The 27,519-nt window shown below is 31.7% G+C and overlaps 1 protein-coding gene across 1 annotated transcript; it reads right to left on the reverse strand.

Moving 5' to 3' along the window:
- Positions 1-1,912: 1,912 nt before the first annotated feature.
- LOC134727339 (uncharacterized) lies at positions 1,913-24,790 on the reverse strand. The gene is made up of 11 exons (XM_063591717.1): positions 24,701-24,790; positions 22,257-22,358; positions 21,353-21,451; positions 19,748-19,947; positions 11,858-12,197; positions 9,819-10,004; positions 8,587-8,858; positions 6,870-7,119; positions 3,999-4,341; positions 3,288-3,332; positions 1,913-2,196 (listed from the first exon to the last, which is right to left on the reverse strand). The coding sequence occupies exons 1-11, from the start codon at positions 24,788-24,790 to the stop codon at positions 1,913-1,915; spliced, it is 2,211 nt and encodes a 736-aa protein (XP_063447787.1).
- Positions 24,791-27,519: the final 2,729 nt, after the last annotated feature.

Below are 27,519 nucleotides of genomic sequence, written 5' to 3' on the forward strand. Positions count from 1 at the left end.
AAATTTTATTTGAAATCATTTATTATGAATTTTTATTGCAATAGATTAATATGCTACATTATATAGTATATAAGTATTGATAATTATTAATGGGTGCTGACAACCTGGTATGATAAAACATGTGCGACTTCGTTCCTAAATCAGCAATCACATTAGAAGTAAATATATTCCTAGTATTATAAAAGAGAGCAAAATGTATTCAATCATACCGATTTTCAACATATGTATGATTGTTTCAACTTCGTATATCATCGTTTATTTTTCTTTTGAGATTTGCACTTTTATTTGTAAATACAATCTGCTTTTGAAATGATTCGCTTTTTTAAGCCAATGAAAAGTACGAGTGCTAATTCACATATATTATATGTTATTATAGAAAAATGTTTGGTTTGGTCTATGACTTTTTGGTTTTATAAACGGGTATATCACATATACCGGATCATAAGGAAAAAAAATATTTGCACTGCACTAGATTAGATTAAGAATGGAAATAGGGAATGTGTCAAAGCGACAACAACCCGACACAAGAGCAAACAACAGCCGAATGCCAGCAATGGGTCTTTAATTTAGCGAGAAAGTCGCTCACTCGGAGGCATCTTTCAGCTTGCATCTTATGATTTAATATTTTTATGTCACAACGACTTTTACACTGAATAATTAACTAAACAATCTTTTTGATGGTATGATAGTATACCACTATTTGAGACATAAACTTTTAAATAAGTTTAATTGAGGTCTACAGCTGACATATCAGTAATTGCTAGTAGTTTTTTGTTCATTTATTCATCGTGTCATTTGCTTAGTTTCGTTTTTAACTAATTTGACATCGGGCTCGAACTTTATTTACACTGATTTTTACTGTTTATATTGCTGTGTGTTTGTTTTTTTTCCAAATTGGCTATATATAGCTAGAGGTATAAGGGAAAGTTTAAAATCTCCGAAAACACGTTTAAACCCGCCACTTTTTTGCGCCTGTCCCAAATCAGGAGCTTCTGACCTTTGTTAGTCTAGTATAACTTTTAATTTTAGTTAATTTATATGTTAAGGAATTTAATATGCATTCCTTTATTACTGAACTAGTACACATTTTTGTTGAGGGGCCAGCTGAAATACACCTTCTGGTGTTGAATTTTCTGGCTGTGTTGAAGAATCTTTGTATTACATTCCATATGTTTCCCATTTGATATAAATAAGTATGTTTTTAAAAAATATTTTTTAGAAATTATCCTGCAGTGTATATAACATGCTTAAATAAAACGGTAGGTAACATGTTGTGAATTGAAATAAATGCGACATTAGTATACCACTGTTCGAAATGCATAAATTGGTAAAACCTGTTTCATACAAGATATGTACATCGTCGGAGCTAATACAAAGTGCAATGTTCCAAAGAAAGACATGTCAGAGTTATTTTAGTTAACATAATTGTGACTTGGGAGCCGTCTAGTCTCCTCTTTAACTTCTACTTTTTGTGTGGTATGTGTGAATACTAATTACAATGTTTGTGTTTTTGGTTTGCTTGAATAATAGTAATGACCGAATTTATCACCTCCACACTAGATGCAAGCAGTAAACCACAAGTACCAGGGTTGTAATTGTATTTTTTGTACTTTATATTAATTTCTTTTCGATTAATTACATTCAGCTTACATTTTGTATAGATATTAACTATATATGTATTTATATATAAATAATGCGTTGAATTTTTGAAAAAAAGATCATTTATAATGTTTTTATTTTGACAGAAGTAGTTGTATTGTTTTTAATGCGGACATAAAACCACATATAATTGGAATACAAAGCACACACACAGGTTTTAACTAAATATCACAGATAAGTAGCAATTACTTTTCAATTAATGATTTAGTTTCATGACACTTGTCCAATGTGGACGTTTCAATATTGACAATTGTTATTCGGGATATTCTATATTGTTTTCAAATGCTTCCTCCACATTGTTTGCCATATCCTCTTTATCCATTTCTTTTAAGGCTCCAGATAGGTTGTGAACTAATTTTTCATTTGGTCGGGCCGATCTCCAGGTTTTAAGTATTTCCTTTAGTTGTCCATCAGTTTCCAGCTGTTCTATTTTGTTCTTAATAACATGCAGATTTGTGCCCAACTGATAGCATTCTTCTATGGTCAAACTAGCTGTGATACGGTTTAGTGAAGTCTTTCGGAGTACTGGAATTGTACCTACAAAATATGGCGACAGAAAAACGTCTGTAATGTGTCTAGTTATTATGCAAATTGATATAAAAGCAACTATAAAACCGAGTGTTCCAAATGGTAAAATCGAAATTATCTTTTTGAAAGTTTCCGGACGATGATGGAATGATTGTCAATAAGACATCTCTCCACCAGTGAAAAAAAATGACCATATAGATTAAAAACAATATAGAACATCGTCATGTATATACAATTATTTTTGTCGCTTATACACATATATCCCGCCATGGACGCCAAAACACAGAGCTCTCTATTTCTAGTGTGATATCCGCGATATGCAAAGTATAAATCTTTATTCTATGACGGGAACGGAGAAGTATCTGATAAGGTATGTTGTTGTTCATAAAAAGACTTGTTATTAAAAATTGATTGGGATCGGGTACCGCCCAATTGAAATTCATATTTCTCTTTGTCAATAAGAGTCGCTTGCATGTGGAATGTTTATATTTCAGACTGAGTTAATGCGATATTCAGGAGTTTGAATTCCTATCATGATTTCATAGAATGCTGCTTTCAAGTAAGCTATTAAACCAAAAGTTCAAAGTGGTAAAAATGAAAATTTAAACCACAAATTAAATGTCTTTTACGGAATACCTGTTTCATAGACGAACACAGATACACCTGTCCTATTTTCCTCCAATGTTATCATGATAAGCCTTTTCAGTGGGTATTTGTTTACATGAGCAACACGACGGGCGTCACATTTGGAAGCAGGATCGGCTTACCATTAAGGACAGCTGCGACCACCCAAGGTGTTTTGTTGAGTTTGTGCTGCTCAGGTGTTTTTTTGTGGAGTTTGTGCTGCTCAGTTATGGGCGTTCTTGTGTATGTATGCCGCTGATTGGTCTTTACAACTTTTATACTATTAGGTCATGATAAAGATAAAGACAACAGTAGTATACTGGTGTTCAAAAGTCATGAATGAATTGAAAGAAGGTCATAAACAAAAACCGAACACGTTAACGAACAAAAGTGATATTTATAACGTGTTACGTTATATTTTAAAATTTCTATCTAAATTATGGCATTTAAAGCAAAGGTCTTATTAGATAACTTACATTGATGATCATCCAAGGCTACACCGACTTCATCCTGTTTAATATCTGTATAAAATGAAATAATTCCGTTATGATAAAAAGATAATGGATAGACAATTGAGGAGTGATATCGAATATACAGCAACTTAACGAAATAGATTACCTAATAACGGCAATAATATGAATTTCTACCTTGCACTATGATGATATAATAATGCCTTATCATTTGTAACATTTGTATTGCTCGATTTGCTGGTTTAATGTATGAAAAAGGTAAAATAAGAAGAATAACGAAATCCAAGAAGTTCCTAACAGAAAGCCCCTAAGCAAATGACCAAATAAAATGCTCAACACACCAAATGAACGAATAACAACTGTCATACGTCTGACCTGGTTCACATGGGATTTTCTTTTGTTGAAACTAGTGGATAAAATCTTGAATTGTAGATCGCTTAACATCTCACTTGTATGACAGTCGGATCAAACTCCATTGTATTGACAATGATAAACAGACAGGTTAATGATATAATTTCTAAATGTTATGTAACGTATTGAAAAATAGGTTGATTATAGCCGTTGGTGTCTTGTCTTGATATCTATAAAAGTACCATTGATATATTTAGATGAAGGAGTAGCGCTGTTACTTTTCTAATTTTCTTTTATATCGGAATTCTATTGAAGTTCTATTCTAATGTAATGTTTATTTGAAATTATCTTTACTATATAAACTACCTAAGTTATTTGAATCAATTGAAATTGATACAACCAGTTCAAAATCCGTATCATATTTCACCGGAATTTCCGGTTCAAAATGTTGCACAGATTTGTGACAGCAACTGGTAAACAAACGGGCATCTTTGTTTGTACCACGTGATGCCTGTGGCTGCTGTTGAAGCTGGTCTATTATTTCATGACGTTTTTCAATGTAAACTTCTCCGTCTAATGGTGATTCCGGTGTCTCTTTGAGTAGGTGAAAAGATCGATAATTCCCTGTCTTGTATTTTCTTGGATTCAAGGTGAGAAAGGGGTCCTGCTGTTTTAGGCTGTCTGTTTGTATGTTTCCGGTAAGTGCTATCTATGAATACAGAAGTTTTACTATACAGTACCTAGATCAGTCAATATACAATGAAATGTTATAAATAACTGCGCTTTTTGTGACCAACTTACCGGTTGCTATCAAAAAAAGTTTAAACAGTTTCAAAGCCAACTTGTATAAAGCAAAAACATGTGCTATCTTAAAAATGGAAAGTTCACAATAAACGTATAAATTTACATTTTGGTATTTAGCTGTTTGTTGCCTCTGAATGACCTTATATCACCTCCGTATATTTAACCTGATGACGTCAAGCAACAATTACTTTTTTAGTGACGTCAAAGTTTATGAATTATGTTGTCAAAGTTTACGGGAACCTGTGTAATTTTATGTTATGGTGGACAAATTTGCATACAAGTGTAAATACGTTTATTATGACGCTAAAGTGATCGTTTTGTCGTCAAATTTAAAAATAAATAAATCACCAGTCGGAAACCCGGTTGAAATAGAACAAAATAATCGAAGCTCTTTGTTAGAGAAGGCGAGAAATGTTTACCGTAATATTTTACATAGTGACAAAATTTTAAAAAGTTAATAGAAAGAAAAAAAAATTTACAATTTTCTTCTCAATTACGAAGTGTTTGATTTTAAAAACACCATTTGCATAAGGTTTCAATTTATTTAATACATTATTAAGCAGAACAATTAAATATCAAGTCGACTATATGGGTATCTTTCAAGTTGGATGAAAAAAATGCATAAACCTCCGATTAAAAAAAATATCACCGACGGAAAACAAATCAATCTATTAGTTCAGTTATTTCCGCGTCTGGCCTTCCATTATGTGACTCAAGAAAAAAATCAAAAAATGAGTAACAATTGTATCGAAAAGAGAAAATCGATTGCATCTTTTTATGTTAGGGCTTGTTTGAGTTGAATATTTTATCTTGAAATCGTACAAAGCAAGAAAATTTCATACATCGTCTCGCTTCAGATTCTATCATTTTTATATATCAAAGCTTCAGGTTGACTTTATAACATAAACAAATTTCACAGTACTAAAAGTTGAAATATAAGGGTCAAGTGAAATATTATCTAACGAATCACAAACACAGAGATTGTGTGTTCGAATAGCTATTTTTAACTGAAAGTACGTGACGACAGTCTTTCAAGTTGGATGACGAAAATGCATATCTTCGAAAAATTATAATATTTTGTGTGTGATAACTAGGGTTTATAGTCTTCAACAACTAAAAAAATATAGTCTGCCCCTCTACGAAATACTTTATTAGAATTTTTGCAAATGTTTATGAATATTCGAAAATTCCACCTCACAACCGATCAGACAATAATTCTAAGTTGAATCAATGCAGACAAGATCATAATCTGATGCTCATTAGCTAGCTGATACATTTGACCTTTAAAATACAACTGATATATAAGGATCGTAATGGTGCCATGTGGATATCGATTTCCAAGAGCAAAATTGGCAGCGCGTCATCCCTACAATGGCTTCCATTTCTACGATAGTGAAAATGATCTGGCGTAATGGGGAGATAATTTTCACAAAGTAGAATCCTGAGTGCATTGAGAATGTCCAGATGCAAGCAAGACATTCATGTATATGTGGTATCTTTTACTTATAGATCAATGGTGTTATAGCGCTCAGCGTTATTCACTAACCTTTTATTTCTTCACTTAGAGGATTTTATCAACTAGTTTGATTTGATCTACCGAATTAGACAATTTCGCGGATTTGTAATGACATAAGCAGCACAACGGGTGCCACATGTTCAACAGGATCTGTAATGATTATATAAAAAAGAAGATGTGGTATGATTGCCAGTGAGACAACTATCCACAAAAGACCAAAATGACAAAAACATTAACAATTATAGGTCACCGTACGGCCTTCAACAATGAGTAAAGCCCATACCGCATATAGTCAGATATAAAAGGCCCCGATAAGACAATGTAAAACAATTCAAGTGAGAAAACTAACGGCCTTATTCATGTTAAAAAATGAACGAAAAACAAATATGTAACACATAAACAAACGACAACCACTGAATTACAGTCTCCTGACTTGGGACAGGCACATACATAAATAATGTGGCGGGGTTAAACATGTTAGCGGGATCCCAACCCTCCCCTAACCTGGAACAGTGGTACAACAGTACAACATGAGAACGAACTATAAAAATCAGTTGAAAAAGGCATAACTCATCAGATAGACAAAAAATAGTCTTTATTTTTCTATGTTTGTCCTTTCCTTTTTAGCCATTGCGTTGTCAGTTTATTTTTGCTGTCTGAGTTTGAATGTCCCTTTGGTATCGTTCATCCCTTCTTTATAGTGATCAGCAGCCAATTGCAACTAATCAGCAATTTTGTCTTGACATGCATTATCATGCTTTACTTTTCATTTATTTCTTTTGTCTTGACATGTCTGAAATATTATGAGACCACATATATTTTTCATCTTGGACTGTCGTACTTTGTGATTATATTGTCTTGTAAATTCTAATATGTGAAGCAAGGCAAGACTCAGTGTGTGTACGTTGCATATTTACCTGACATGTCTGTCCCTCTTTCATCACACAATCTTTATATTCAACTGACATTGTGCAGAATCCTTTGTCTTTCCATTTCTTTCTTCTACTTTTCCCTCTATTTTTCAATGCATATTCAATAACTAAAGATAGTTTCACGTCCGTTTCTTTTTTTAACATAGCAAAACATTCCACTTGTACCTCCTTCTTGATTGCATTGGTCGCCTGCCTTTTTGATTTACCCATATGTTGCTTAGAACAAGCTACATACCTATAAGGTAAATACAAGGGTTAAATTATGTTTCTTCTTTTTCTCAAATGAATACTATCGAATTAGACTTAACACCTGGTGTTTACCTGCATAGTAAATACAACAGGTGCAACACATGGCGGAAACAACCCCGTTTTATTTCTGAGGTTTTTGTACATCAGTCTTTTTTAGTTTTTCAAAGCTGTGTTTTGTGTAAGGTTTTGTGTCTTGTCATAGGCTTTAGTTTTTTTGTATTTGCGTTTATATAATGTCAGTGTGTTTTCGACTGAATGTTGAATGCCCTTATTGTATCTTTTGCCTCTAATTTATAATTTAATGCCCTTTATTTTAACGCCAATATTTAATTTGCCTAAACTATAAAATGAAGACAGTCAAGTTCATAGGGAGTTTGTCCGGTTCATATAGATGAGTACTTTAAGGTGGTATGGGTGTCTTTCGCCATCTTGGATTGTAAAAAACAGAGAATCTAAGGTCCATATTTTCTATCAAATTAGCAAAATTTGATGCAAGAATGCAGATATTTCATGTGTTTTTACATTTAAAAGATCCAATTTACAAGAATATAACTTATAAATATAAATATATGTACAAGTGTAGATTATTTTTGGTTGTTTTTAAATATTTTGAAATTGTCATTTTAAGGGGAGGTAACTCTAAAACAGTGCATTTTCTGTTGGACTGTTCATGGAATTTTTCTACTTTGTATTTTAGCCGGAAAAAACGCACGGTGACCCTATCTTTTCTTTTGATATTATCAAAGCATTGTTTGAAAGCTATATTTTCCTAATTTATTTTACAATTCTATCATTTCGTTTAGTTTCTATTCACAAAATAGTGTTTTTTCCTGTATAATCCATACAAAATGTGTCATTTTGTCACGACCCGTAGCTTGAAAAAATGCACGGTGACCTATCATTTTAATAATATTTTTTAACATGTATCAATAGATACTACATTTTGGCAAAGTATGAACAAATTCTATCATTTTTATTTTAGACTCCCATACCACCTTAAAAGGCGAATCACATTTAGCCATTGTTTGGGATGAAAATTTCAGGAACTCAATTTTCGGCTCTCCCTTGACACCATTTGCGAGTATGGTCTTGAGGAAACGATGATAGTCCGTCGGACGGGGACGATAAATGGCTGGCCCGTGTTAAGAGAGAGCCACATCTCTTGCACGTTAAAGACACCCTTGTAGATTTCGAAAAAGAGTAGGCTAATGCCGCTACAAGGCAGCACTCGCACCCGCAAAGTGGAAAGGGATTAATATAAGTTGCAAAACTTGTTTCCTAATCTACTATAAATAAATATGTTTAAACTAAACATTTAGCCATGTTGTATATAGTTTTGCTTTTATTTTTTATGACGACTGAATATTGTGTAGTTTTAAAACAATATATATGCATTGGGGTCTGATTATAAAGTAATCAAAAGGAGATGAAAGTAGATCAGGTATAAACTTACACAGATAAATGGTTGACATCAAATGTAACAAATTTTCCACGGACGTCAACATTGCTGCATATCTCCCATTCATTTTCCGCAGGTTCCTTTTTATCGGACATTAATATAATAATGTCATCATTGTTTTCATCTGGGGAATGTACTGGTAATGTAAGTTTAACAGGTTTCAACGGTTGACTGTTGTTCATCATAGTCAAATCGATCGCATTTGTGAATAAGACAGGATCGGCGACTTCATTCTCTTCGTGATTCCATGCCTTTGTTTCTGAAATCTAAATGTTAGAAATTAAAATATGATACACTTCTATAAATAAAACCCTTTCTGTATATATTTGGTCATTTTTCTCTGTCAATATACACTTTTTAAATATGCTTTATATGTTAAAAAAACCAAGGAGCAGACCCATTATCAGGTTGGAGAAAATCAAATTTAATGGTGCAACCACAATGTGTTTCGGTCGAATAAAAAAGACAACACCATGCATGGTAATATAAAATAGGAAATGAACACCAGAACAAATCTACCTCAAAACTTCCCCAAAAAAACTAAAAGTTTGATAGCTTAAAATTCCAGAGGTGAACAAAGTCCCTACAGTTCTCGTCCCATGGCAAGTAACATTTTGAACATTTTCAAACATTTTACAGATGCTCATAGGTTTTATAAACAAGTTTTGGTTAGAAAATAATTTTGGAAGTTTTTGAAATCGATAATTCATGTTTTGGAAATAAAGCTATACAATATTTTATAAATACAGAGGAGATGCCCAGTGTTTATATTCCATCATGACTTATTATTCATTTAGCGGCTTTCTTTAAATGGAATGTGCACGAATCTTCTTTTGTGCGATTTCACAATCAAATAAACGTGGCTAGGCGATCGTTGTCATGCAACAAATACTGATTGTATATATATATCGAAATAAATTTTTAAAAAAAATACGGAAGAGACTAGTATTTTGTCTCAAAAGAAATACAAATAAATAAAGGTCAAAGTGATATTGCTGGATATATAATGGAATTTGATATACAAATCAGAGGTTTAGCTTATGTAAACCAGTAAACCTACATAGAAAAATGTATTGTACCTAGGAAGGAATATGACAGTTGTTATCCATTTGTTTGATGTTTTTGAGCTGTTGAGTTCGTTATTTGATTAGGGACGTTCAATTTTTTCCTCAGAGTTCAGTATGTTTTTTTATCATGATGTGCCCTATAAGTAAGATGAAACTTACATTTACTTGCAGCTGGCCAGCTGAATCAAAAGCACCCTCCGGTATTGCGATTTCTGCTTCCTTTTCCATTTTTGGATGTATACAGAGTGATTCGTTAGTCACATTAAATATTTCCGGTACCACCTTAGAAACAATGGTAAACTTGGCATCAGATAATAGACTCACTTGCACGGAGATAACTGTTTGCTGCAATGAATACAATATGAAAACACGTTAAAATTGATTAACATCAATTACTTTTATGTTCAAAGCTTTTTGGAAATAGATAACACTAAACAATTACATAATTCTATCATCTCTCAGTTAAAGTCTACTAATTTCAAAACATACGTTCTAAGAGTTCCGATTTGGTGTGTAAAAATTTTCAGTATCACAACTATGAGAGAGGCAAACGATATCAACAGGAATTTCAAATATCATATTGTTTTATTAAGTTTATTTCAGACGACTATGATATGAAATGTAACTGAAAAATGGTATAAATAAAATTGAGAATGGAAATGGGGCATGTGTCAAAGAGACAACAACCCGAACGTAGAGCAGACAACAGCAGACGGTCACCAAAAGGTCTTCAATGCGGCGAGAAATTCCTGCACCCGGAGGCGTAAGAATATAAAAGTCCGTCTTCAAACATCCCGCTGCAAATGTTTGCACCTGTCCTAAGTCATGAATCTGATGTACAGTAGTTGTCGTTTGTTTGTGTAATATACACGGATTTACTTTTATTTGGATCACAAGCTCTAAATTTAGACCAAAATAAAGATATTTTTGGAAAAGTACAAAAATTCTTACTTAAGTGCAAGAGATTTACAGGATAAATTGTTATTCACTATTTTCACAAAGTTGCATTTCATCTTTTGTTGTATTTATTTTCATTATTTTAGAATTCTTTTTTTTTCTCCTTTCTTATTCAGTTATATAGTTACTTATTTATTCTTGTTCCATATCATTGTATTATTGCATGCTATATTTATGTAATGATAGTTAACTGGAGTGGGTATTTCAAGGAAACGGATTAATATAAGCTATATATAGCTTGTTTCCGAATCCTGTTATTATTGTGTATTTTGTATTATTATATATTTGTATAGATGATGACTAAATATGTTTAAACTATATACGTGTTTCTCTTTTCTCGTTTTGTTTATATAGATTAGACCGTTGGTTTTCCCGTTTGAATGGTTTTACACTTGTAATTTTGGGGCCCTTTATAGCTTGTTGTTCGGTGTGAGACAAGGCTCCGTGTTGAAGGCCGTAATTTAATCTATAATGGTTTACTTTTTAAATTGTTACTTGGATGGAGAGTTGTCTCATTGGCACTCACACCACATCTTCCTATATCTATTCAGTGAAATTGACTGTTAACGTTTTCAAAGGTTAAATTCTTTTTTGGCGTTGTACTTAATACAGTCATGTTTTAACAACCCTCTAAATATTTTACCTGGAATATGAGTGTCGACCCTTTATTAATGATATCATATATCAGATTGCAATTCTTGTTCCATTAATATTTCTAAGTTTTCAAATTGATATATTTTTCTAAGGAAAGCATAAGACAAGTAGTATGTAAAATGTTGTGGCATAATCACTTAAGCGTGCTGATTTATTGTAATAAAAAACCATTGATTCCAGATAAAATTGAACTAGACAAGGACCTCCTTGCCAAAATCATGATTTTAATAGGTTTCCATATTTTCTATATCTAAATTTTGAATAATGTAGATTTTGCAAATTTTTAACTTGCTGACTTTTGGTTAGTCCCTTATTGTCATTTAGCTCCTCACATTTTCATGTCTTTCCCATCATTGGCTATCAAATATGTGTGGTTTGAGCGTTCCTTATCAAGGCAAATCCCTAAAAGCACATCGGATTAACGATATGCCTAGGAAGAAGTCAACATTTTCCCACTCTTCCCTTCAACACAAAGCACTGTATCCTAGAAAGCACAATCTTACTAAGGTGAGGTGTTTGGAAACTCTATTATTATAAAATGTATTCCTATATTTTCCCGAAGAAATCGATTTTATTTACGTAGTTACCTCGTCACTCTGGTTCATCTCAATAATGATATCCTTGGAAAGTACACCTGTTATAGATAACAATCTTAATTTTTCATTGCATTGAGGTCTCCCTTCAACTCTTAAATCCAAATCAATAAAGTCTGGTTTAGAACCCCATGCGATGACTTCAAAGACATCAGAAAAGAAATGTTCGTCGTCCTGTTTCTGGATTTGACTACTGGTAAATTCTGGTGATTCTTTAGCGCAATACATAAAGAAGCTTGAAGTGATGTTCTCTGTATCCATATCCACGAAAAGTCTCGACAAATACTGTATGTTATCCTTTGGTTTTATGTGATGCAGTTCATAACATATGGACCTAGAAAACAATTATAATATATTAAACTTAATCGTGTATTATACTTTCATATGAGTATAGATCATTGACATGTAGTCAGAATGTATTTAATGGCATCATGCTTCTCGTGTGTCGCTTCTCGTGTGTCTTTTCTCTGTATGCATTAACCAACAGCTGGCCACATAAAAAAAAAAAAAATTAAAGGAAAAGTACCTGTAACATCAAAGTCAGTTGCATTATTCATAAAAATCAGGTTAAAATCTTAATCATCGCAGTCCTTCTTGTCGGAAAAATTTACCGCAAAATGACCAAATTTCAATTATAAACAGCGTATTTAAAGAAGACCTTTTTGTTCAATAAACTGAATGTGACTTTTCCCCTTTGTAATACTGGTTATTTCAAGCATTTCTGTCAAGTTTTGTCATAATCAGTTCAATAGTTTGAGAAAAATCTGGTATATTGAAAGACGACATCTACAGCGATTCGAGCAAAATTTCTTCGACAAATCCAAACCAAGCCGCATCAAGATAGAATAGAGTGTGGACCAATAAATGATCAAATATCTATCTTATCTGCCTACAAACAGTTGAAAATGATACACAAGATGAATTTAGGAAGATAAAATACCACTAATAAACCTCTTTGTCTTCTTTATAAGGTCTCTTTGGGTCAATTTATACCTCTCATTTCCTTAAAATTTCAGCTTTTCAGGCCAATAAATAAAAAATATTGGGGTAACTTTCACTCATTTATGGTAGAAATGTTATAAGAAATGAGTAATTCAAGCATTTTAGCAGAATGAACAATCCATATAAAAGTTTACTGTCTCCATGGAGGTTTCAATAAGTCCTTACGTAAAAATTAAATTTACGCCGCGTTCCATAGAGGGACATAAAAGGCTTCTCTTTTAGTGAATAACTTGTCGTTACAACATTAAAAATAATTCCATCTACTTATAACTATATATTTATTTAAGTATTACCTAGGAAAATGTTATATCATAGCAAATTATAAGAAATAAGGAGAAATAGCCCACCCCCCTCCAAAAAAATAAATATATGCACTTAGTATGGCTTGTTCTGTCAACTGAATATTCATGGTACAGTCCTATTTCAAGACAATTTTCTCATAAAATGTGTTTTGGAGACTCAATCCACTCAGAATATTTCGTTTTTTGTTTTATTTCACTTAAATAGCAAGAAATTTTAACACATGATATTAGTCACAAGGCCATAGGTGCATGTACGGCTTCCCATATTAGAGCTGTCTTACAAATTGACGAAAGGTACGAACGAACGTTAAGGGAGCACGTATTTCATTTCTACAATAACAGTTAAAAGAGTCTTTGTTTTTTCCAGTAAAACAGCATTCTTTTCTAAATCAAGTTTATTTAAAAAAAAAAAATAATATCGCAAATATTACACGATTTTAATAAAATCAAACAGAAAAATAGTGTCAAAACACTTACGTCCGATACGTTACTTACGTAAACCACGAGTTCACACATTTCCGAGGGAATTTTTTAAGCACGAGTTTCACGATTAACATTTCAATGACATTATTGAAGTAAGTTAGTCTAAATTTAACGACAAGATTCATATTTATTTTTATTTGTTACAGTAAACTTTAAGCAAATTGTCAAAGTGGAATATCGAGATTTAGAAAAAAAGACTTTGTTTATCAAAAAAACCAAATCTACAATTTTGCACCATATATAATGTGGATTTTATAATGACGATTTAACAGTACACATGTTTGGAAGATAGACGCGCAGCTGTCACTTATCGTCCAGTGGCTAATATTTCATGAATGTTCAGGACTATAGGCAAAACGCAATTATACGCTAGAATAACCGTTCCATTGCTCTGGTGTATCATATATACACATTTAGGGGGGCAATGAATATTACTAGGGGAGAGGCGATGATTCAAAAGTTATGAAACAAGCACCAGCATATGGCATAGTATGAAGGTCATCTTTTTTTCTTCATTTTCGTTTTATTATTTTGAGCGTTGCAAATTTTGAATCCTAAATATATCTCAAGAAAAATCCAATTTAATAAGTGTAGTTGCATGCACGATAATTGTCCGAAGTTCTACGACTATTATTTAAATATGTCAAAATAAAGGATCCATAAAACGAGTCTTGCGTATGATTCGTCAATTTGTAAGAAAGCTCTAGTAGGTGTAATACCACCATTGATTTTCCCCTATTAGTCTTTGTTAAATTTGCACTTTTCAAAAAATTGTACCGAGTTTATCTTTGTTTCAAATAAAGAAATAATTGGCATGAGTAAAGTTTTATCCTGTCCATTTCTATAGAAAAAGTTTCACATAACATTTCATTGCATATAAGAAAATAACCATCATTGGAAGTTAACCAATCAAATTTCTCCCCTTATTCTATCTGTGTACAAGGTTTAGTCACCATGTAACCTCAAGATTACAAAATTTTCTATAGAAATCACAAATAAAAAATAATGGTGTTTGAAATACCCAAGACATATGTTTATGACTCAGAAATAGTTCTACTGCAATAAAATGTAGAATTAATTACCTACAACGGTCAAATTTAAGGGAATATTTTTTTAGACCTACTTTCGTATGCAACCGGATGTGACGTACCATGATTTGGTGGTATTACACCTTTATTATGGCAGATAGCTTTACATAGTTTATCATTAAATGAACTTCAGAATATGCTTTATAAAAATATATTAATTAAAGTAAATCATATAAGATGAAATACAGTATAGAATATTAGAGCTAAAAGCTATTTTAGGTACTGTGGATCTTAAGCAAAAGGGCAAAATTCGACCAATTTTGGTCCCTAAAACATTTGTTTTACAGAAATATAGTCAAAATATGACTCACTACACTTAAACATGTTAAAGATGAGGCATTTAGCTAATCATTAAAGAAAAAAATATCTATGGTAAATATATTTTAAATAAATGGCAGATAATTCAAATTGGGTCATAATTGGGTGGTAAACAGTTCATGTAGGCCAATTTTTCATGTTTGCTATCATACCAGACAATTTCAACGATATAAACCAACTACCATGTTATATTGAGGTTGGTGTTTGTTGAATATGTTTGTTAAAATGACTGACCTATGGTTGACAATAAAAATCTGAATGGAAAACTTATAAAAGAGGGGGTATATTGACATATTTAAAAAAAAAAATTTTGCACAAAAAAATTAGAAATAGACAGGCACTAAAATCAAAGAATATTGGTATGAATACATCAAATGATTTTCTTTAAATACAGAGATAAACAAAACGGGTTCATAACTAGGTTCATAATAATTATGGAAAATTTTTGGTTTTATGTTAAAAATTGGGGAGTTTGAGAATCAATTTATTTTACAGGGTATACTTTGAGTAACTTAGTAAAAACTCTTTTGAATCAAGACTGAAGATATAACTTGTTAATCAATTCAGTTTAAAGTAAAGCTTAGAGGACAAAATACTACACCTTTGTTGAAAAACCGGAATTTTGAGATGAAGTGTCTTTTGGCAGATGTTATTTTATCCCCTTCCATTTCATGAATGTGACCTACCAAATTATACTATTTACCGGATTTGTTATCACAAAAGCAACACGACGGGTGTCACATGTGGAGCAGAATCTGCTTACCCTTCAGGATCACCTGAGATCACCCCTAGTTTTTGGTGGGGTTTGTGTTGTTTATTCGTAAGTTTTCTATGTTGTGTCATGTGTACTATTGTTGTCTGTTTGTCTTTTTCATTTTTAGCCATAACGTTGTCAGTTTGTTTTAGATTTACGAGTTTGACGGTCCCTTTGGTATCTTTCGCCCCTCTTCTTTAATAAGTATCAGTGTCAGTGCTACTGGTGTTGTTTTGTGTTCATACTTCAATTATTTAAAAAAGAAAAAAGGTTTTCGTATTTTTTTAAGTGTTTTTTTGTTGTTGTTATAGATATAGACAATTGCTACTTGAGTTTATAGATACGTATCGTCTTTGGCCCAACATGAAAAGTTCTGCATGTATTCAAGTTATTTCTAATAAATGTGTTAACTTTTAATTGCTTTAACTATAAATCATTTTGTATTGGAGATTTGAGTCAATACCCGTTTATTTTCACATCAATATTCATATGTATCATACTCATGATACAGTTGTAAATATTTTTAAACAATATATCTTATAAACAAGAATTCGAACTAGAGGCTCTGACTCTTAAGAGCCTGTGTCGCTCACCTTGTGTACATATAAAACAAAGGACACAGATGGATTCATGACATTATTGTGTTTTGGTGATGGTGATGTGTTTGTAGATCTTACTTTACTGAGATTCTTGCTACTTACAATTTTTTCTATCTTTAATAAACTTGACCCTTTAGTTACAAAAGAAAATATTTTGTAAAAATTTACAAAAATTTACCAAATTAATTTAAATTGTTAAAATTGACTATAAAGGGCAATAACTCCCAAAGGGGTCAACTGAACATTTTGGTCAAGCTGAACATTATTGATTTTTACAGTTTTGACTCTATCTATAATAGTATCCAATATAACCACAAACGGCATTTTTTTTTAGAAAATTACAAATTGGAGGGGGGAGGGTATCAACCCAACAAACAGTTAACCAATTCATCTGAAAATTTCAGGGCAGAAAGAAATTAACTTGATAAACAATTTAATTCTGTCAGATTTGCTCTCAATGCTTTGATTTCAGAATTATAAGCCAAAATCTACATTTTACCTCTATGTTCTATTTTTAGCCATGGCAGTCATCTTTGTTGATTGGCTGTGTCTTACCGTAGACGCGTTTAAACTAGCTACCCTTATAATGATTGTGGCTAAGATTTGGTTGATTTAGCCCAGTAGTTTTAGAGGAGAAGATTTTTGTATAAGATTACAAAAATTTACGAAAAATTGAAAAAAATGACTATAAAGGGCAATGACTTCTTAAGGGGTCAGCTGACCATTTCAGTCATCCTGACTTATTTGTAAATCTTACTTTACTGAACATTATTGCTGTTTACAGATTATCTCTATCTATAATAATATTCAAGATAATAACCAAAAACGGAAAAAAAATCATAAAAATTATCAATTTAGAGGCAGCAACCCAACAACCGGTTGTCCAATTCATCTGAAAATTTATGGGGAAAAAGCTCTTGATATTTCAGTGTAATAAAAGTCACAAATTATGTCCGGCAACTGTTTTAAAAATGGACAGACAACATATATATTATAACTATGTCACTATCTGTGGAATACTTTTTTTTCTATCTCTTGAACTAAAATTTTCAAAATGGGGAAATAACTCATTTTTCAAAATTACATCCAGAGTAGTTTGAGCAAGACATTTTTAATTGCTGGCATACGTAATATGATATAATTACTCTTAATACATCTAAAAAAGGTTGTTTTCATAAGAAAGGACTATTTTATCATGAAAATATTCATATGAAATATTTATTTAAAAAAAGGGGGAGTTTCAGGGTAAATAACAATGATTAATATTCCTCTATTGGCAACTTTCTGCAACATTTACCCAAGATTTGTTTTTGCAGCATTTTGTTGACAAAACATCCATAATTTCATAGTTTATAGTCTTTTATGTGAGAATATCTGCGTTTTCGGTAAAATCAGATGTAAAAAATGACAAAAATTGACAAAAATCATGCCGATTTTTGTGTTAAGTGGACCGCCTTATGTACCAAATAACTGTTTTTATTCGAAATATTTGCCAGTTAGCAGTTTAAATGATCGAAATCTTCTCTTATACCCATGAAAATAACAAAAAATGATATGCTTTATCCCATTTTCACCAACAATAGCCATTTCTCCTTGCTATACTAATATATTATACATATGATGGCACGTGGTTTCTATGGCAAACAGACTATTACATTTTTTTTTTTTTTTTTTTTTTTTAATTTGACTGTTAGTTTGGACCATTTCAACTTAAAAAAAGTAATCAATAAAAAAAAAAAACTCGCCAAAATTTTTCATATTTGGTCTGTTATTACAGAATATCGTTCATTATTTTTTTTTATGTAAAATTTGAGGAATTTAAGCTATTTTGTTTACTAAAAAAAACTCTGAATTACCAAGAAACTGTATATTGTTACTCGTAGGTAATAAAACCCTTTAAGGACAGGTTGCAAAAAGGGAATTATTCGGCCTAATTATTTACTTGAAAAAGATGGCATTATAACACCACGTTAATTACGACATAAAAGTATTAAGTACCAATCCCAATTATATGATTGACCTTTCAACTGTATAAATCGGGCACAACTCATAATTATTATGAAGACGATTGTGTGGCGTACAACTTTATATTCCTCATATCATTGTTGAGATAAAAATAGCACTAGGCAATTATCAATGCTGGTGGATGTTTTAAATTTGTCAGTCATATAGCGTTGACATAATAAAATCATTGGTACGTGAATTACTATTGCATATTTACTGTAGGTTTATGATATTAAAAAAAATATAGAGACACTAAGGTTCTCAGCTCCAGGCACAGAAAGCTACATCTCCCCGACACCCAATATTATGGTGGTGTTCGTGTTGCACAGTCTTTAGATTTCTATGTTGTGTCATGTGTACTTTTATTTGTCTGTTTGTCTTTTTCATTTTTATCTATGGCGTTCCCAGTTTATTTTCAATCTATGTGTTTGACTGTACTACAATAATTGCCATGATAAAACCTTTGAGATGTGTATCTTTTGCAGAAAAATTGGTACCGTTTATTTAATTATTTTATATTTTGACCTAAAAATCTAAAAATCTAAAAATGAATATTCTTTAAATTTCTTATTCATTTGCGCATACATACCAATTAAGTTAATGCAAAAATCATCATATTTCGACATACACATGAGCATTTGCTTTTAATGCATCTTTTTTTATACGCTAACACTTTTTATATTCATAATTTTTCGGCATTGATGAAACAATTAAGATTTTTTTTAACTTATGTTTTGTGTAAAGGTCTTGTTTTACACTGAGACTGAATTATAACATTAACATTTAATATTCAGATACTAGATTTAAGGTTTCCATCAGATTATACAACAAAAAGAAACCATAAAAAACAAATTCCAAATATCCAAAGGATGCTTTGACATAGATCAATCCAAAATTTTTGATAAAATTGAGAATGAAACAAGGGGATATGTCTGAGAGACAAAAACCCGAGGAAACAAAAGCCGAAGGCCACCAATGGGTCTACAACACAGCGATAAAATCCCTCATCAAGATTTGATCCTCAGCTGGCTGACCTCTAAATAAAATTGTGTATTAGTTCAGTAAAAAAGATGCCACATTAAACTCCAACACATCTAATTGAACCAAAATTATAAAAAAGGCTTATCATTTGGGACAGGCGCAAACATGTGACGGTTTTAAACATGTTTTGTAACATCTCTATCCCCCGTGTACCTCTAACCAATATGGAATAAAGAAATGCATAGTTGTAATGAATGATAATGTAAAAGGCATTGTTTTAGTTACACAAAACAAAAATATCTTAAAGGAAACTATTTCCGGTATCTACTACTAGTATAAATGTATGTATTTACCCGTGGTTAATTGCAGCTAATCTGTCATTTTGATCCTGAATTTGTTTCAACATTACTTGATCTTGTTTATCCAGTCCATTTATATCCCCAGATAGAAGAACCCAGTCTTGTAGTGCGACTTCAGCTCCAAAGAGGCATAACAACTTAACTGCATTTAAGTCTTTTCTCTTCATAGCAATGTCAAAACCACTTTGTCCTTTCTGAAATGATAGAAGAATTAAAAAATTTTGATTATGCTGTAAATACATGCTAAAAATGCGACAGAGGCGTATAAAAATATTATAAATTCGCATTTTGAAATATTCTATATGAATTAACCAGGATTTTTCTCAAAATCGTAAAAATTAAATTTGCATTTAAGTCTAAAATGACAAAATCGCAAAAATAAATGCACTAAATAATAACTGAATTTACAGCATTAGAATGCACATACTATTTGAATGCCCCATGAACATAGTTAGAAAAAATAAAACCTTCAAACAAGCGTAAATTAGATAAGAAATACATTATTGATATTAAACGAAGCGTTATTTATATATTGCATATTGAAATAAAACAATACTGCAATAAGCGACTGAAAAATCCCCAGTTTTTAAAACATTTATTATTGAAATTGAATGACGATTTGATAAAAGTCTTGCAATAAGTCATTTGTTCGCATTCAATATTATTTATTTTTTTGAGCGAGGCATACATATATATATATTTTTTTGAGAGCCCAGGTGGTCGTGTGGTCTAGCGGGACGGCTGCAGTGCAGGCGATTTGGTGTCACGATATCACAGTAGCATGGGTTCGAATCCCGGCGAGGGAAGAACCAAAAATTTGCGAAAGCAAATTTACAGGTCTAACATTGTTGGGTTGATGTTTAGACGAGTTGTATATATATATATATATATATATATTTATGCGTGTTTCTGTGTGTGTATGTGGTGCATTTATCTTAATTTATGGAACAAAAACCACATGGTAAAAATCGCAAGGACTTGTGAAGATATAATTGGGTTATGTTTATTGTTAATGTTTAACTTTTTCATTTGAAGTTCTTAAAGTGTGGAATGACTTACATGGAAAATGCCTGTATTTAGTCAGGAGTATGACAGTTGGTATCCATTCGTTGACGTTTGATGTGTTTGAGCTTTTGATTTTGCCATTTGATGAGGGACTTTCCTTTTTAAATTTACATCGGAGTGCAATATTTTTGTGATTTTACTTTTTAGTAATAAAATTATTTTAATTTTATGGTGCAACTCCGTCAGGCTTAGACAAATATTTGAGATGTTTAAATATTATATAAGTTTACATACCGTCAATATTTTCATTATTTGTTTTTTCAAACTTATCCCGAAAGTACCAACACTAAGTGTATTTAAAAAATACTCTGCACGATTGTGATGACGTTTCAGCCTCTTCTAGCAGTACACAAATCATGCAAATAGTACCAAATGTATTTATTTTTCCGTTATCCAACTTATTTAGCATGAGGTTATTTTCTGTTTACTCTTGTCATTATTATCATACAAATAAGGTTACGTGTATTGAAAAAAACTGTCATATTCTTGACTTGGTTAAGCATTTTCTTATGTAGTAAGTGACATATAACTCACCCCATCTAATATATTGATATTGGCGCCATATGCAACTAGGGTCACAAAAGTCTCCATGTTGCCATTCATCAATGCCCTGTGTACAGCAGTTTGTCCATCCTGGGAAAATAATATATAGTCTGAAGCCCTATTATCATGATTATGAAAGAATTTAAAGTAAATAAAAAAAAATGTTTCCAAAATCACAATACATACATACTTCATGTATTTCTGATTTTAGATATAAGTTTGTTCGTTTCTAAACAAAGATTAGCGAACTATGAATATTGGTAAGCTGCAGTCGTGGTAATATGTGGTGGTAACTACAATGGATAATGTTGTCCTGACTTAATGTGTTTGCTTATGTTTGGTGTTGGGTGCTGTCAAAGTAACCGTGTATGTACTATTTATCATTCTCCTATTTCTAACAGTAATTGCTGAATACTGTTGGACTACAAACCGTATAATTAATGTTTAATTGATATGTAGCGTTCTTATCCAGAACATTTTTTCTTTTAGTGTACGAACCGTACTCTCATATAATTAGTTATCAAAGTAGTTATCAAAAGTACCAGGATTATAATTGTATACGCCAGACGCGCGTTTCGTCTACATAAGACTCATCAGTGACGCTCAGATCAAAATAGTTAAAAAAGCCAAATAAATACAAAGTTGAAGAGCATAAGTACCAGGATTATAACTTAGTACGCGCGTTTTGTCTACACAATAGAGGCACGAAAGATACCAGAGGGAAAGCCAAACTCATCATAAGGCTCATCAGTGACGCTCATATCAAAATATTTATAAAGGCAACAAATAGAAAGTTGAAGAGCATTGGGGTTGTTACATTCCAAAATTGTGCTAAATATGCCAAATACGGCTAAGGTAATCTATGCCTGGGATAAGAAAATCCATAGTTACAAACCTGTCCCTGTTTATCAATCATGGATGTGTTTTCCTCTAAAATTCTCACTACCACCACGTTAAATCCTTTTGAACTAGAATAATGGAGAGCTGTATTTTTGTTCTGTCAGAAAAAAATCATAAAATTGAATAGCTCATTCAGTGATTACATATTTTCTAATAAGAATATATAGTAAATGTTACTTCAACTTGACTCGAATGTTTTCGGATGCGTTTGAACCAAAAGTTTACAAACTTCAAAACATTTGCCGACATTCAAACTCAAAAATCGAAATTAAATTGACAACATAAAAGACATACAATAGTACGCAAAACAGAACATAGAATTTTTTTTTCTAAGCGACACATACTCCACCAAAAACTGGGGCTGATCTCAGATGCTCCATAAGGGTAAGCGATCCCACTCCACATGTGGCACACGTCGTGTTGCTCTTATTTTATCAGTTTAGTTGGGTAATTGATCTGAAATATTTCATGTTACAACAAACACTTTTTATACTTTGGCATGCACGAGCCTATAAATATAATTGTTAGTAAACAATGCACTAATACAGGATGACGGATAAATCTTCTGCATTACCACAGTTCAATGTGGATATGGGAGGGTTTATAGTAAGTTAATCAGTAAGTTGAATAAGTTGTTTTCCTTGTTATTGTTGTTGTGAGTATCTCTCCAAATTATTTATCAATTGATTTATTGATCATTTCATAACTTTAGCATGTAACGGCAATATGGTTTCGAGAATTTTGTATGGCACTTTTGCACCATCATAGATATTTTTTTTTAATTTTCTCTTTCGTGTTGAAATTGTCTTTAACCTACCTTCATTCTCCTTCTGTCCCATGATATTTTGAAATATCATATATATATGAATTTTATTTCTTACTGAACATTTTATACATTATGGCAGTAATCCCTATACTATTTTATTTTTTTATTATATTATAAGTGTTTTAAAATAGTACAACAATTTAAATTATTTTATAGCCTTGTTTATATTAAGTCAAGTAATACGAATTATAGTTTTGCGTACAAGAGCCTATACATATAAGCGTAAGTAAAATAATTTATCAAATTTAAATGGCTTGTATACCAAATAAATTAGTTAAATCGGTTTGAAGTGTTCAAAATGCATTCGTTTATACTATGTGTAAGCACGTCTGTGAATATCGGTGCAGATCTAATGCAAATTTACTTGAAAATTTAATAATACTAATATCGATCTCCCGGGATATTTCAAAATGGAAAGTCTCTTATTAAAGGACAAATTAAAAGCTCCGACACACCAAACTATTGGAGGCTAATTGTCATATTCCTGACTTGGCACGTGCATTATTGTTTGCCATTTTCGTGAGTATATATTTAGAAAAAATTACCACAAACTAAACATGCTTTAAAAATAAATTATAAAAATGAATACAAATATTCAACTCCAATGAAAATTCAAAACGACAGCTTTTTATCAAATGACAAAATCGAAAGCTCGTACACATCGAACAAATGGAAATCAATCGTCATATTCCTGACTTTGAACAGTCATTCTCTATGTTGAAAATGGTGAATAAAACCTGGTGTCATAACTATCTAAAACTCTGACTTGCATGATAGTCACGTAGAATTCCATTTATCTTGACAGAAATATGTGAGCAAAACAAATTAACGACCCATTTCACAATGCTTAACACGGACAGATTCTCTATCTCTATATCCGATAGATGTCGGATTTCGAGCGTCTTAAACATGCATTATAGTGATGACCATTTTTTTCGTTATCAAATATGATAGTAATAATACTAACTAATATTATTAAAATACAAAAGAGACATCATGTTTTTTAAAGAGATTTCCGAATGCGTTTCAAAGTCACATTTATAAGTTTTTTAGGGACATTCCATTTATTGCGGTTTTTCCCCATAGTAACATACTCTTTATCTTTTATATAAGCTTTGGATTTCAAATATTTTGGCCACGAGCATCACTGAAGAGACATATATTGTCGAAATGCGCATCTGGTGCAAGAAAATTGGTACCGTTAATTTTATTACTACCACTGGGTCGATGCCTCTGCTGGTGGACTATTAGTCCCCGAGGGTATCACCACCCCAGTCACCAATACTTCGGTACTGGCATGAAAATACGGATTTTTTTGTGTTATTAAAATTAGCTGTGACAAAATGGTAGAAATTATTATAAATTAAGGAATGTATCTCCCTCATGCAAAGCTCTGATTCCTTTCACGGATTTGGCTATACTTATTAGACCTTTTGGATTATAGCTCTTCATCTTTTATATAAGCTTTGGATTTCAAATAATTTGGCAACGAGCATCACTAAAGAGACATGTATTGTCGAAATGCGCATCTGGTGCAAGAAAATTGGTACCGTTAATTTTATTACTCCATATTTGAAGCTTTATCTCATCGTTATTTACTAAATTAAAATTACCTGGTCTACAAATGTCAAATCTGCGCCTTCTCCTATCATATATAATGCAGCAGTTTCTCTATTCTTTTGAAGAAGGTTCAGTAGTTCCATATTGATCTTTCCTGATCACACAACATATATTTGTATGTCTTGATTTTCTTGTGCCTCACAATGGTTTCTAAGGTAAAACGCATACCACAAACGATAGTGTTAGACTGATAAAATCAAATTTTGTGATATAATTTTCACTTGCATAGGTAACAATAAATAGAATTTGTAAAAGATAACGGGTATTTGCATGCACATAGATCAATTAAATCAATAAAATAACTGAATAAAACCTAACAAAATAGTGACGACGAAAACAGGTACGAAAGATTGTTGAAGTAAAAGAAGAGGGATATTTCAGATATTCAACAATGACATCTACAAAACAACACAACATTTCTACTGTGATGCACGATATTGATGAATTAGATACAATTATCATTCACCAGAAACGTGAGTACTGAATTTATATGTCTAAATCATAGCTTTATTTAAATAATTTTCTATACAGAAAAGATAACGGATCCAAAATGTTCAATACAAATCAAAACCCTTAAAAATTACAAACAAAGTTCAAAACATATATCGATTAAGGAAAAAAAGGAGAAAAAATGGGAAAACAAATATTGAAAAGTACCGATTATCAGATTGTCTTATATTGATATTGTAAAATATCAGCTGCTCGACACAATATGAAAGCTTTTTGATCTCGTTCGCAGCGCTCACTCGACAAAAAGATTCGTATTGGAACTCGCAGCTTATATTTTACAATATCAATATGCTGAAAAATTGATAATCGATTAATCGGACTGTATTTGCGGTTTTTTTGTTTGTATGTTTCAACAGTAAACAGGATGATGACTTGATAAGTTCAAATTAACCTTATCAAAGTAGGTTCAAACATGATGACGTCACTGTTATGTCGGGTTCAAAGTTTTGAAGGCCGAGTCAACGTATTTGACGTCACACCGCCGTGATATGTAATTTTATTCAGAGCTTGTTCAGAATGAAATTTACAGTAAAACGACCACAAAAAGAACAAACAGACGATTCAGGCACCACCAATCCTAACAAACCACGTGTTTAATGAAAAGCTTCGAAACTATTATCAATTTCTGCGTTACAAAGATCAACAGTCATTGTCATGAAAATAAAACTCTGGCGATAAGTAGCATTCATTTATGCTCTAATCGAGGACTGAAGGACGAACTTGTGATAACAATAGGTGGAACACGCTCGTGATGATAGATGTATAGATGTTTTAAAGGAGGCTATCACATTATGCTGGCGAGCTTTGAAAGCTCTGGCTTCAACCATACAATTGGAAACATTGCATGCTAAAGTTTATTATGGCTATTAACATTTTACCTGTAGGCATTCAAAAGTACCAGGGAACTCATTAATCGACACAATGTCTCTGTCATATCGTATGAACTATCACTACTATGTTTTTGCTTCACATCATGAACTTCAGTTTATACCGATTTATTTTCATGTTTTCTATAGGAAGATCAAGATATCAGGCAGGTTGCACTGGTATCTAAATTTAAGATTTAAAAAGGATAAAGAAAATTTGAGAGTGTTATGTAGTGGTTACATTTTTGATAGAAAAACAAATTGATGTGTTTCGAAATTAATGAAAACTTTATAATGTTAATACCATTTTTTGTGTAAACAATATATCCCGAAAACGTTAAAAAAAATTTCAAATTGTCCAATTATTGTCTCAATCATATATATTCACGCAGAAATGTCTGAATATACTATATGTAAGTAGAAAAAAGGAGAGTCCATGACAAGTATTGGGGAATATTTCATGGTCATTTGATAAAGGTAATTTATAAGTACTGTACCAGATGCAAACGTAATAAATTAATGTCTCTTCCATGATTCTAACAGGAAAAGTATTTGAATATTCAAAACATCGTAGCAATGTTGAAATGCTGAGTTTAGTTTAGGTTCTAATTTTAAGCAAAACCCGGACACAATTTATTCATGATACGATCAATGTTCCTCAGTTTTATAATTGCAATTTAAAGTATAATTTGAGTTTAACTAAATACATTGCTAGAATCAAATATAATATTGAAAAAATTTATTGCTTTTCAATATCAAATCGTATCAACGCTAGACACACACATATTTTTAATACTTCTTGAGATATTATATTGGTTGCGAGTTGATTCAAGATATAATGTTCATATCGTCATGTATATCATATCATGTAATCTTTATTATGTATTGAAAACAAATGATTTTTTGTGGGTTGCAAAAACAACAATTGACATCGAAAAACCACGAATAGCTGATACAGAACAACTTCCATTTGTTGTATTACTTAATACAGTACTCAGTCGTCCGTACATCTTTACTGACATGATAAATAACAAAACTTTCTAGATTTGTTCGTTTATGAATTTTGAAAGTATAAAAAAACAAAGGTTTCAACTTCCTCAGGCTAAAACCTAAATTTTAATCCTGGTATCTTTATGACTTTTATTTCATTTTACAGGATTTGGTTATTAATTAAGGTTATTTCAAATATTTGATTTTGAGCGTTCCTGATGAATTTAAATCCAGAAAAGCCATTACATTTAAACGTGTTGTTTTCATATTTTATATACTCTTATTTACTTTTTTTTACATATATAAAGAACGATAAAACAGCAAAACTTTTCGAAAGTTTGGTTCCTTAATACGTTCATATCCATATCGATCGATATAAACGTAGATAACGAATTTATCCCCGGTCTTAGTCCAAATCGGCCGAGTTTTATGGAAATTCGGGTACA

Source organism: Mytilus trossulus, chromosome 8 (assembly GCF_036588685.1).
Source record: "Mytilus trossulus isolate FHL-02 chromosome 8, PNRI_Mtr1.1.1.hap1, whole genome shotgun sequence".
Lineage (NCBI taxonomy): Eukaryota > Metazoa > Mollusca > Bivalvia > Mytilida > Mytilidae > Mytilus > Mytilus trossulus.